This window comes from Hyposmocoma kahamanoa, unplaced genomic scaffold (genome assembly GCF_003589595.1).
Source record: "Hyposmocoma kahamanoa isolate Upper Pololo Valley unplaced genomic scaffold, ASM358959v1 76, whole genome shotgun sequence".
In the NCBI taxonomy this organism is placed as follows: Eukaryota; Metazoa; Arthropoda; class Insecta; order Lepidoptera; family Cosmopterigidae; genus Hyposmocoma; species Hyposmocoma kahamanoa.
The window spans coordinates 7,103,707-7,117,219 of record NW_020653900.1 but is presented as its reverse complement, the minus strand read 5'-3'; the positions used below and the strand labels follow the sequence as shown (position 1 = coordinate 7,117,219).

The 13,513-nt window shown below is 36.8% G+C and overlaps 1 protein-coding gene across 2 annotated transcripts in view; it reads right to left on the bottom strand.

Annotated features, from left to right (window-relative positions):
- LOC113232419 (neuropeptide F receptor) overlaps window positions 1-13,513 on the bottom strand; it is a 152,062-nt gene that overhangs the window by 124,122 nt on the left and 14,427 nt on the right. Inside the window, exon 1 of one of the 2 annotated variants that reach the window (XM_026467131.1) lies at window positions 1,413-1,575. The exons of the other annotated variant lie outside the window; for it this stretch is intronic. Coding sequence (XP_026322916.1) covers window positions 1,413-1,487 — 75 coding nt within the window. The 5' untranslated portion in view covers window positions 1,488-1,575. Of the gene's footprint in view, window positions 1-1,412; window positions 1,576-13,513 lie in introns of those variants that run through there. 2 annotated transcript variants of the gene reach the window in all.

Sequence of the window (13,513 nt, the reverse complement as noted above, 5' to 3'; positions counted from 1 at the left end):
AAACATTTTTAGGTGCTATTTTTGCAAAACTATAATCATGTTGGTTGACACGTTATTATCTAGCAGCTTCCAACTATAATCAGAAGGAGTCGTCTGCTTGTGCCAGGGGCTTAGTTAGGACTGCCCTCATCGTCCTTTGCTCAAAAGAAAGTCTGTCTAATTTTGAATTCCTGTCATTCTGGCGAGTCTGTCTTTGTGGCCAGTCAGGCCGCTGGTCATCTATTAAGACTGGACGGATCTTCCTTGGAGATCTGTACAACTGATTCACAGGGCAATGAGAAAAATAGCGGTTTATTTCAAAATCATCCAATTCATCAGGAAGATGCTTGAAAAAGATGAGAAGCGTCTGCCGCCAAAAGTTGACGAATCGTAGGTCATGCGAATTTTGTCATATGATTATTCTAACCGATAAAAAGCAATAAAATTTTACATTTTCTGAAAAAACCCCAGTTATAAATAAAAAAAGGATCAATTTTGGATTGGGTGATTATTTTTGAAAAGCAGCGATTTATCGTCTAAATACTTATTTATTTATAATTTATCAGTCGAGTATTTATAAGTCGAGTCAACTTCATGGGCCAAACGGGTCACTACCGTGGACTTTTGTCATTCAAGCACGTAGAAGCCATGATAAATAAACTTTAGTGGCAAGTTTTTTTTTGTATACAGTTCAAACCTCATGGCAAATTCTGAATTTTAACAGGAACCTTATTACAGAAGCGTATACATTGCCACTTAAATGAATTTGTGACTTTGTGAAGACTACACAACCGGTTTATTTCTATTCTAGGTATTAATATTATGTCTACCTATTTCTATTGTCTATAAAAGGCTAAATGCAATAATTCTTAACATAATTACATTTTCTTACATATTTTATTTTCTTATTTTTTAAGTTATTAAGTGATGGGAGCAACAAGTCGTGGACCTGTTGGAAAGCGACACACCTGTCCATAACAGTTGTAGTGCCACTGAGAGCTTTAAATCGCAATGATGGAGGAGCACTCCCACTGCATCCGTCACCCCGAGGCATAAGTTGACAAGTCTCATGTGTCTGTAATTTCACCAGCAACCTTACACATCAAAAGCGGAACGCAGTGATGCTCCCATTGTTGCTTGGCGGCAGAAAGAGTTCATCCAGGGAAGTACTGCCACCTATTTCTACCACCTAGCAGTATTGTGAGCGTGTACTGTGTTCCGTACCGTTTTGAAAAGGTCCGGTTTTGTGAACTTATGTCTCAAGGTGACAGGTGCTGTGGCAGTGTTCTTCAGATTGCGATTTAGAGGTGTAACTGCCATGGACAGCGTGTCGCTTAACGCCAGGCGCACGACTTGTTCGTTCCGTTACTTGATATCATAAAAAATATACTTTAAAGAGCTCTTTATCTAAAAGATTGAAAGTAAAAACTTACCAAGAAAATATCCTCACCGACAGCTGCCGTAAAGTATACGAATACAGTCACTAACGTGACCTTCAACCCTCTCATCGTCGAACTCTCTCACGCACATTTAAACATTGTTTTTTGTCGTCTAGTCAACCGTATTCACTATTTTGTTAACCGACTTCAAAAACGGGGAGGTTCGCATTTCAACAGTTTTATTTTTGTTTTTAACGCGATTATTCCGGCACTTGTGTACCGATTTTGATGATTATTTTTTTGTTGGAAAGATACCTCAAAAGTAGTCCCATTTAAATTTGAAGAAATATTCCAACTCTAAGGGTGGTAAACTAGGGGATGAATGACTTTTGACGTCGGTTTTTTTCGTACTCTGATTATTATTCAAAGATATTGCAAAACGACTGACATCTTCCCTTTTGCATATAATAATAGTTAGCCTATTGTTCCACTGCTAAGAACAGGCCTCCCTCACAATGATCGTGTTTGGGCGGCATTTCTCACGAGGGCCTAATGCGGATTGGGAACTACACCACATAATTAATTTGCTTTGTAGATGTGTGGAGGCTTCCTTACGACGTTTTCCTTCACCGAAAAGTTCATGGCAAGTATAAAATTAAATTTCGTATATAAATTTCGAATATCTCAGAGCTCAGATTCAAACCCACAGCCCACCCACCCTCTGCTTGACAATCGGGAGGTCAAACCATTAGGCTACCGTAGCTAGTTTACCCCTTTACACATATAAATTAAATTAACAAAACTAAGAGCGGTGGTAATTCAGTTGGAGAACGTTAACTTCTCAATTGAGAGGGCAATGATTGGAATCCCTGTGGCAGCATGTATCATTAGATACAGACTTTGATTTAATCTGTTAATATTTAGTAGCACAGTTTTCGTTAACGGTTATAGGGTGGATAAATACTCGTACCTGAATTTCTTCGCTTAGTTGTTTAACTCGGCTCATGTCAAAAATTTACTATTTGTACTTATGAACTTTAATTACTAAATTCAAAATAAAACGTGAATACGAATAAGAATGCCATAAAGGACACACATACAATTATTTGTTGTCTATAAATAAAGCACTTATTATTTACAAAAGTTAAATTATTTTATTTTCACTTTTTTACTTCAAAAGTAGTATTTAATATTGTTATTTATTGTTGTAACAAACTTATTTTATACCAAAGACTTCACTAATCAACTTCGTTTGTCAGATAGTTCTCTAAATATCCGCTTGATAGCTTTGACCCTTTTTGCTTAATTTAAATTTAATACCTTCTTGAACCGAATTTTATTTATGCGTGAGAAACATCAGAACCGTCGATACGTTTCTCGGAGTTGTGTCCTTGTGGGAATTACTGTCTGGACATCTGACAGTTAGAATGTACTTGGCACCTTGCATAGTATATGGAATACTCTTTTTCGAAATAAAACCTGAAACTGGACTGGAAGTTTTTACTCAATTTGGTGACGTCATCAAGTACGAAATAGACCCCTCTCCATATTACATAACAATAAATAATATTATTAAATCATCATCATCATAGCAGCCGGAAGACGTCCACTACTGAACATATTAAATATTAAGTACTTAATTTATGAAGATTTTTTTTAATTCACCCTTTTGCGTATTCAAAATCTCTATCCTGTCCTTCTAATAAGCTCGCATGTTGCACATTAACTTATTATTTTTATATTTAATTTACTGTACTGTATCGAGTTCTTAGGTTTTCGCGATTGTTACTCATAGGAAATGAAACTATTTTTCCGGATTTAAATCGCGTATATATTTGCTTTTTCAAACAAACTCAACCAATGATTGACTCAACCAACTCAATCAATGGTTGGTCAACCGTGACCATGGGACCTGTAAAGGGCCTGAAACGTCGGTTTATTTGAAAAAACAAATATACGCGACTTAAATCCGGAAAAATAGTTTCATTTCCTATAATATATATATACGTGTTTAACAAAATCCCAGTACGATAACAATTTCCACTTTAGCACTAAAGTTTAAAATATAATAACGAAAAATCATACGCTCGGTTTCACGAATGGCACAAAACTGATTTACTTTTTGCTTAAAATTTAAAAAATTATTGATAACCCCAATGACTGATGTCGATAAAAAACAATGGCCAACGAAATAAAACAAATTGAAGGTCAACTAAGGGCTTTGTCACACTAACGATTTGCGAGCGATTCGAAAGCAAGGCGACATCGACAGCGCGGCGGATCGTCACGAGTACTCAGCGACAACATCGCGAGCGCGCAGCGAACACGTAACCATCAGCAGTGTATAGGTCGCTGTGCAAAGTATTTGGTCTGTGGGCGCCGCTGCCGTGGACGTCATGTTGTATACTCTCGTGCAACTGCTATAGTTAATGCAGCGTAATTATTTTTTAATCTCACTAGCTCGTAAAGTCTTTCTTTCTCATTACAAATCTGCGCCCAAAAGCGTTTTTGAAATTCGAAAATTGAAATTATATTTTTGACGATAGACTTTGGTGCACCTAACTTTTTCTCTCGAAAAAAAAATATAATGACACAAATCCATTTTGTACTGAGTGTTCAAAATGCGGAGCACACGCTGCCGCTGCGAGCATGTCGCGCACAGTAGCGAAATGTAGCGCGCCCGCGACGCTGTTGCCGCGAACTCGCAGTACTCTTACATCACTTTCAAGTCGCTCGCCAATCGCCAGTGTGATTAGGCTCTCATACAGCAATCTTTTTTTTCTACTCATGATTTATTTAAATATTGCAAGATTATGGTGAGTTCCACGTAATAATTTAAAAATAAAAAACTAGCTAAGCCTTTTTAAGTGTTAAAAACGCCCTTGACAGGCTTCTGTAACTGCCAAGTCATTCTGCTTAAGCAAATTTGTTTTTATGAAAAATGGAGGCATGTTTGGCCACAATCTCAACTGATGTAAAACGACGATGTCAGCGACGATAGTAAGCGTTTGTCTAAAAAATGTCTATTCACCCTAGCCTTGAATAGCCCCAAATTCTATTTCGACTTAATTTTTTAATATTAGCTTTAAAAATTTACTGGCAAGCAGGTTGGAGGTTATTGTACCGATACTGCAGTAAGTTCGCGTGCGTTTTGATATTACTTCTCGTTTAACATGGTGGTGTGGAGTCAAATGCCTATCACGTACGAAATTAAAAAAAAAGTTTTTGTTGCGTCTGTTAAAACCTATCGAAGGACACCTCAAACAACGTGATTTTATTTTTTTTTATTTAAAATTTCTTTATTTTGAAAATAAACGTAATTAAAGTAATACAAAAATTAACATAAACGTTATATCGCTAAGGCTACACACCTTTCCGCACATATAGTTTAGGAAATATTCAACTATTCAGACCATCATCGTTACTACAAAAAAATATTATTGAGACCAATACAAAACGTAGTTTTGCTAACCACATAATATAAAAACGTGAATTGGGAACATAATAGGATATTAATATTAATTATTACTGACATATTAGATCAATGTTATAAAATAAAAAGAATAATAATATAATAAGATATTCATAAAATAAAATAATGAGGGTATCCGTACAAAAATGACGCGCGTGTTGATGGACAATATCACTTGCCTAGAAAATAGTGATGTGGTAACTTGTACCTGTTATAAGTGCTTCCATAAATCAACGTACGAGTTCTACTTTTACCAATATCTGATATTAGTGTATAATGATGTCTAGGGTTTTTACGTAAACAAAAATTTTTGAGAATATTTAAGAATAAAATCTTTAATAAGTGGGAAGTTAATGCGTTTACGGAGAGTTTTAAGTTTGTTTTAAATTTTGTATTGCAGGTTATTTAAACTAGGCGATTGTAAGTTACAAAAAAATAATTTAAAAAGTTTATTATATTTTCTAAAAACTCTCAAATATCACCTAAACTTTGCCGATTTTAAGAGTATACGATTTACTCAAGGCTGCCTACTATACGAGTTTTAAGTATTGCGTGAAATAGTGTTATCAGATGCGAACCAAAAATTAAGCTACCGTGGAAGTAGGTAACCATTTTGTTTATGGAAACTAAAGAGCTGTAAAGCTTTTACTGAGGACACGTACAGTGCGAAGCGACAAGCCTTTTATACAATAATATATTAAGCTAATTACAGTGTTAGCAATTTGTGGACTTAGTAAAACAATGGAATTTAGAACGAATAACTCCTATAGTTCTTGCAGCCGCTTAAAAGTTACTGATGTAAAAACTCCATTTTACATGCACGCCACCCTTTGTCGGAGACTGCTCGGAGGAACAATAGGAAACTGGCGCTACCGACACGTTTCCACCATCACACAAGGAGTAGAAACCATTCCCACATCCGCGCCTATCCTACTGCAATGCTCCGGCGTGGCCAACTACATACCTTGAAGTGCAGAGTCCGTCTTGAGTAAACCCAGGAGGGTGCTGAGATTCTTGGACGAGCTTTGGTGGCACAAGTAAGACCCTGAACCCACCATATGAAAAATAGGTGAATGGACATTGAGTAGCAGACACTAGCCCGTTATGCCATACCAGACCATACCCATCTTCTCAAACTTTCTTCGAACATGCAAGATGTAGAATGGTCTTTTTCCTGAAGTGTTTCCTTTGCGCCATGACGTGGGATTCTCCAAAACGCGAGTCAACACGGCTCTCAAAAGCTGGCAACGCATAGGCAGCTCCGATGTTGCAGATGTCCATTGGCGACGATGTCCACCTCCCGTCAAGTGGATCATCAGCTCGTATGCCACCTTTTTTTTTTTTTTTTTTTTTGCCACCTACCTTACATTTAAAAAAAATGCTGTCAGGGCAAACTTAACCACTGTACATTTCGTTGAGAATCCGAGCGGTGCGGTGTGTGTTTTTCTTGATTACAATTATTTTTTATGATACTAAGTATCGGAACGAACATGTGGTAAATGACACGCCTGTCAATAACAGTTGCAGTGCCACTGAGCTTTAAATCACAAAGATCTGAGGGGTACTGCCATTAGACGTAAGTTGACTTGTCCCATGTGCCTGTAATTTCACTAGCGCCCTTACCTTTCAAAACCGGAACGCAGTAATGCTCACATTACTGTTTGGCAGCAGAAATAAATAAGGTGAGCGTACTACCCTGGACGAACTTTTTCACAAGGATCTCTACTGTTACTAAAGTACTAAACTATTTAATAATTTGACTCAAAAAGTGGCACAGCATGTTGCAATAAAAAAAGGTTTATATAGGTATTTTACGTAATCTTTACGAGTAAAGATAAAGAAATCTGAAATCATGCGACACTGACGTATTAGGCTGCTAATGCGCAATGATCTGCCAATATTACAGCACCAAAGAATACAAGTGTCGGTTTGTTTTACATGCGCAAGCTGATATATTCTGAGTGGAGATCATTTTTCAAACTTAAAAGTTTATTATTATTGATACAAAGAAATTTTCCTTCAATCTGACTGGAACAACGTCTGTTGTCATACCGGGGCCATTATTTTCACAAAATGTATGATTATTTTGATATGAAGTAATGGGAAGAAATAGTCGTCCTGGTGCTAGGTGACACGCCTGTCCAAAGCAGACGCAGTGCTACTCAGAGGTTTAAATCGCAAAGATCTGAGGGACACGGTCATTACGCTCGCTACCCTGGGACATAAGTTGACAAGTCTCATGGGTATGTAATTTCACCAGCACCCTTACCATTTAAAACCGGACGCTGGGCGGCAGAAATAGGTAAAGTGCATTACTACAGTGGATGAACTCTTTCACAACGTACTCTACTGCTACTGAATACATAGGGCGCACTATAAGTTTCCGGAACTAGCCATTGTTTAAAAAGTAATTACAACATTTGAAAATGGAACTCTTTGGCTGTAGAATACAGTTTGTTTCATCTGACTGTCACTTGTTTTTACATTGTGGCTTCATTTTAAAAATTGGTTGTCTACATCACAATAGGTTCAACTCGTGAAAATTTTCATAGTATGATTTTCTACGACTTTAAGTGTAATTTAACAGCTCAGCGGAGCTTTACTCGGCTTCAAACTGCTTTTGGCAATAAAGCGCCATGCAAAACGACTATTTATAGCTGATTAGCAGAATTCAAACGCGGTCGTGTGAATCTCAGTGACGAATTTCGTGATGGTCGCCCGTCCACGGCTGTGAACAACAAAAACATCAATGCTGTGCGCCGTATGATCAAAACAGACAGGCATGTGACATACCATGAAATTCAGGCATCTTTAGGCATAGGCATGAGTCAAATACAATCAATACTACACAAACATTTGGGCGTGAAAAAACTGTGCTTTCGGTGGATCCCACACAATTTGACTAAGGCCCTAAAAACGGACCGCGTCACTTGGTGCAATGACATGCTTATCAGATTCAAAGAAAGGGCGTCAAATTTGGTGTGTGACATAGTAACAGCTGACGAAACGTGGATTTATAGTTACGATCCTAAAACAAAGCAGCAATCGAGCGTATGAGTATTACGAGATAAGCCGAAACAAACCAAAGTGGCGCGCGTGCAAAGTGCCTCGCAAGCGGATGATTGCTTCTTTTTTAAATAAAACTGGAAACATGGCTACCGTTGCTTTGTAGAATCGTTGTACCGTGAATAGTGATTGATACACGACCATTTGTTTGCCGAAAGTTATTGACAAAATCCGTAAATATAACCGTAAACGCCGTATCATCTTGCACCACGATAATGCCAGTTCTCACACGGCCAGATGGACAAATGTATTTTTGAAGGTGAACAACGTTGATCTTATGAGCCATCCCGCGCACAATCCCTACCTGGCACCTTGTGACTTTTATTTATTTCCAAAAATTAAGAACCAGTTACGCGGTAAACGATTTTCATCACCTAAAATGGCTGTCGAAGAGTATGAAAAATATGTTTCAGAGATTGTCACGGAGGAGTGGCATAAATGTTTTCAAAATTGGTTCATTCCTATGAAAAAGTGCATTAACGCTAATGGAAAATATTTTGAGAAACAATTCATTCATTTCTGACCATTTATAGTATTTTTTTGTTATTCATTTCGGAAACTTATAGTGCGCCCCACTTATAATAGTAGTAAAGATTATCATGATATTCCATAAAATATGTATCTCGAATTTTAGCTAGTTAGCTTTACTTTATATTTATTATAAGAAAATGAGACCAAATAAATATTATTTTTAACCGACTTAAAAAAAGGAGGAGGTTTTCAATTCGACTGTATGTTTTTTTCTTTTTTGTTTGTATGTTACGCGATAACTCCGGTATTTGTGAACCGATTTTCATGATTCTTTTTTGTTGGAAAGAGGGTACCTTCGTAGCGGTCCCATTTGATTTTGAAGAAAATCATCCACCTCTAAGGGTGGCTGTTGAAGCATGAAGATTCATTTTATTCACTTTTATAAATAGCGCCTAAATTTTATTATAAGGAGCAATTATTTTAATGGTTGATTTTGCTATTCTCCAATTCGGCGTTTTTCTCTCTTAATATACTTTGAGTAGTGAGAACCGATTTTTATTATTATATCCTGTGTATATCCGTATAGTGGCTAACTAGGGGATGAATCCGGGTTTGCTCAGTTTCCGATAAACGATTTTAATAAAATTTGGTAATTATATGTAATTCCACATACTTTTGAGGTCGGTTTTTTTAGTACTCTATACTGAGATTATTCTCAAACATGCTCGGAAATGTTTGCATTACGTTCAAAAAATGAACACCGAAAGTTTGTCATTTATGGATCATGCGACTTCTTCCCGGCCAAAACCTGCAAAATAATTATGAATAGAACATTGTGTGTTAAGGACGATAAGTAAGCAACCACCAACGAGGGTCCATTAGAACCCCGAAGCCGAAGGCTGAGGGCTTTAATAACCCGAGTTTTGTATTTCTTACCGTTTGCGATACGTGCAAAGTTTTTCATCACATTTTGGAAGTTGATAAATACAATGTTTATTTCTGTATGAATAAATATGGTTCACAACACAAAAATTATGGATTTTGCAAAAGGCAGGTTTGTTGTCTTTTTTTTCTACAAAGCCAGCTAGCTAGCTATACTTTCATCATCATTCAGCTAGCCATAGACAATACATTGAACATAATAGTTGCAAAAAGCAAAGACGCATACAGCCTTGATGAACCTTATAAAACTAGCTAAATTTATGTACGGAAAATAATTAAAATCTATTACCAGAAATTCTTAATAAATATTTAAGTAGTATGTGGCTGAATTTCAAATAAATTTCTGTTGTGTCTGAATATTTTAATTTTGAACTTAACTTTAATTTTAATATTAAATTTCTTAATTTTAATTTTGAAAGTAACCTCCTTGCTTGAACTTTAACTTTACCTATGTAAAATAAGTATGTAGTGTTACAAATTAAAAAAGCTCTGGCGCTCGGTTTTTGAACTCATACTCGTCTAGCAATCCCATATTTCCTGGCCTTTGCAACAATCTACTTAGCATGGCCAAGAAGATATCTATTGCATAACAGAACAGTGATCGTCAAATCTTTATGACGACCTTGGTGACTCATCGTTTTGCGCCGTGGGCACTGGATGAACAAGCCCTGGGTTCGGTTACCGGTAAAGCCAATTTGGGAAATCAACTTTTGTGTAATGTAATGAGTGCCCATAGTACAGGCAATTCAAGGGTACATTATTATTATTATTATATATTTAATTTTTAATTTTATGGTTTCAGTTAGATCTATTCAAAAATGACATAGTTCCTGCAGATACAACTAACTATTATCTCAGAGACGACGTCCTAATGTCTAACTAACTTATCGAGATAGAGTATCCATATTATAAACCTGTTCGCTTGAGATAGAGATAATATGTTTAAGATAAAGCCAGAATAATGTGGCAATCGTTCAAGTATATGTAGTATTAGTTTGTTGATAGTAGATTTAATGGAGACAATCAACACATTTGAATGATGTGACTCTGAACTTTTCCATTGTTTACTTTAGTCGGAGCAGATGTAAAAGTGACTTTTTTTATAATATCAAGTGACTGGATGAACAAGTTGTGCGCCTAATGGTAAACTACACGCTTATCCATAACAGTTGCAATGCCTCTCAGAGCTTTAAATCGCAAAGATCTGAGGGGCATTGCCACTGGGCCCGTCGTGCTGAGGCGGAAGTTGACAAGTCCCATGTGCCTGTCATTTCACCAGCACCCTTATCCTTCAAAACAGGAACACGGAAATGCTGACATTACTGCTAGGCGGCAGAAAAAAATAAGGTGGCTGTACTTTCCTGGACGAACTTTTTCACAACGAGCTCTACTGCTACTAAACGTCCTCTCGTCCACTAGTCACAGGGGTTCTCTGTCTCGTGTCCCTACCTAGCGGCCGGCGCAAAGCCATCACAACAATTATACGGGATATGGGGGGATTTAGAAGACTGCAATATCACATGGTGACCTGACGTGTATTACCACGTTTCAGAGAAGGCAGATGTGGTCCCTGAGCTCATATCGCATGCATCTTACGAGATTCTGTCATAATGGTGCTCTGGCAAACACGTCGTAAATGCACCGCATGTGTGATACACGCACGCTACACGCACGAGACATGCGGTTAAGTTTGCTTTTTTAAAAATATCTCTCGGTAGCCTCGCATAATGCACTTTAGTTCATCCCTCTCAGTTCTAAAGTTGTTTTTAAAGATGGGGTCACGTGAAGGGAATGCAGCGCTGGCGCAATTCACGCGTCACGCAAAGATGGCATACCGCTAGAGACCGCGTAAAATGTTTGTATACAAAATTTAGTTTCTTCTTGTGACCGCTAGTTGCGCTGTATAATTTGTCATACAAAATAGTGGAGTAATTGACGCGGTCGCTAGCGACAAATGTCACCAAAAAACTCATTACAAAGGCACAGATCTCACTACACCTCGCGAGTTTTTTACTTCCATTCCGTACCTCGGCTATCCAAATTGAGTCTAAAAACCTATGTACAGTCATTTCAAATTAATCAGTCATAGTCCTAATTATCACTAATAGTCCTAATGACTGGAAAATTTGAAATGACAACAGCTTGTCAAAGAAAATAAATTAATGAATTTTTATTCAAATCTGAAACAACAGCCTGTTACCGTTATTATTTATATCGAAAACATCTTTGCAATAAGTTTTAATAAATTATTTTGGAAACGTTTATACTCAAGAACTCGAAATTCTATGATTGTATATACAGATAGACGAAATCGAATGTTTCATGCCAATTGTTATTGAATATTTCATAATAATGGTACTCATAATCATAATAAATCCATATGTACATTCTACATATGGTTTCCCTTATTGTATAAATCGATAAATTTGTTGTTTTTTATAATTGGTTTCCCGAATAAAAACGGAATAAAAAGATTTTTATTAAAAAAATGTTTAGATTAAATTATCCAGTTCTACAAAATTACTGCGGGTACGTTATAGACGAATGAATAGACCAAAATGGATTTTTGTAAAAAATAATTTATTTTGCGTACATAAAAATAACTGAAAGAAGAATGGCGAAAGAAATAATATGTAAGGCTAACATGGAAAGCAACATTGGACGGAGACGGCCGCTAGTGACGTTATCAGATCCAATCGAGAATGTTCTAAAAAGGATGGAGGGCGTAGTGAGAAGAATAAGAAATCTTGTATGAAAGATTGATGACCATTGAGGCATCTTCCGAGAGCTACCAGAATCTTTTTGGTAAATAAAACAACTGGAACAACGCTATATTAATGTTATGATAAAATCAAGTATTCGATCTGTCTTCTTCCTCGCGTGGGTGTGTTTTTTTTTAATTTTAGGCCTAATGTATTGATTTTTTTATAATACCAAGTGCTGGGACGAACAAGTTGTACGTCTTGTGGTAAGCTACGCGCAGAGCTTTAAATAGTAAAGATCTGAGGGGCACTGCAAGTGCCTCCATCACCCTGAGACATAATTTGTCAAGTCCTCTTCTAATTTCAGCAATACACTGAATACCCTTCAAATTCGAAACGCAATAATGCTCACATTACTGCTTGGCGGCAGAAATAGGTGACAGTACTTCCCTGGACGCAATCTTTCACTTTTAAGTTTGCATTGCTGAACCCCCATTTAAACAATTGTCTCAGCAGCGACCTACCCGAGTATGAAGGTGGTGGCCACATTTGACCAACGTCTCATCTGTTGGTAAGAAATCAAGTGGTCGATGGTTAATAAAATTGTGAGGAAAGTGTACATATTTGTATATTCCGGGACTGATCCCAGAGATGGATCTGAATCCGTAGGCGAAAAATGTATGAGTTCTCTGTTAGTCCTATTAAATACAATCGCCTTAACTTCAAAATGGCACCGCAAAAATTCAAGTAATGATGCTTTTTTGTACAATTATTAAAAATGAAGTATTATCCTCTTGCCATAAGCTGACGTGATTTATAGAGCAATATGAAAATCATCTTTCCTCAACCAAGTTTTCCTTCAAATTTATTTTTAAAATATGTTTGCTTGAGATATTTTTGCTCTACCTTACTTTTTCTTTGATCTAACCAAATCCGGTAGATTACTGTCGCTTCTTGACGTTTTAATAGTTCTGGTTTAGTACTAAGTTCCTGTTCCTGTTTGTGTCGTTATTTTTAGAATAATTTGTTGAAAAGTACAAAGAATTATCAAAAGTTTTTTTTTGTTATTTGACAATTAAGTGCAAAGTTTTCAATTCTTATTAGTCCCGAATTGGTGAACTGGGACCTATATATATCTCTCCTTCTTGGAAGCAGCTCATATAGTAAAGGTTATGACAATACAATCTAGTAGAATTATAGCAATAAGAGAAATAGGGTAATTCCATATAAATATGTATAGCAATACGGCTTGTGTGTGCAAGTCCACTGCTCGCCGTGTACGGACGCACATATTCGCACAATCTCTCGGTGCACTCACATTGCATACCGCGTGTTGTCCCACTCGCCATTTAATGTAGAATTGAAGTGTACGCTCGGTATTTAAAAAAAATCACATAAAAATTAAGTAGTGGACGTGTTTATGGTTGTGTTTGTTAGGTTGTTTGAACAATACTGACTCAAATTCAGAGGTTTTCTCCCATTCTCCATCCGATATCCGACCG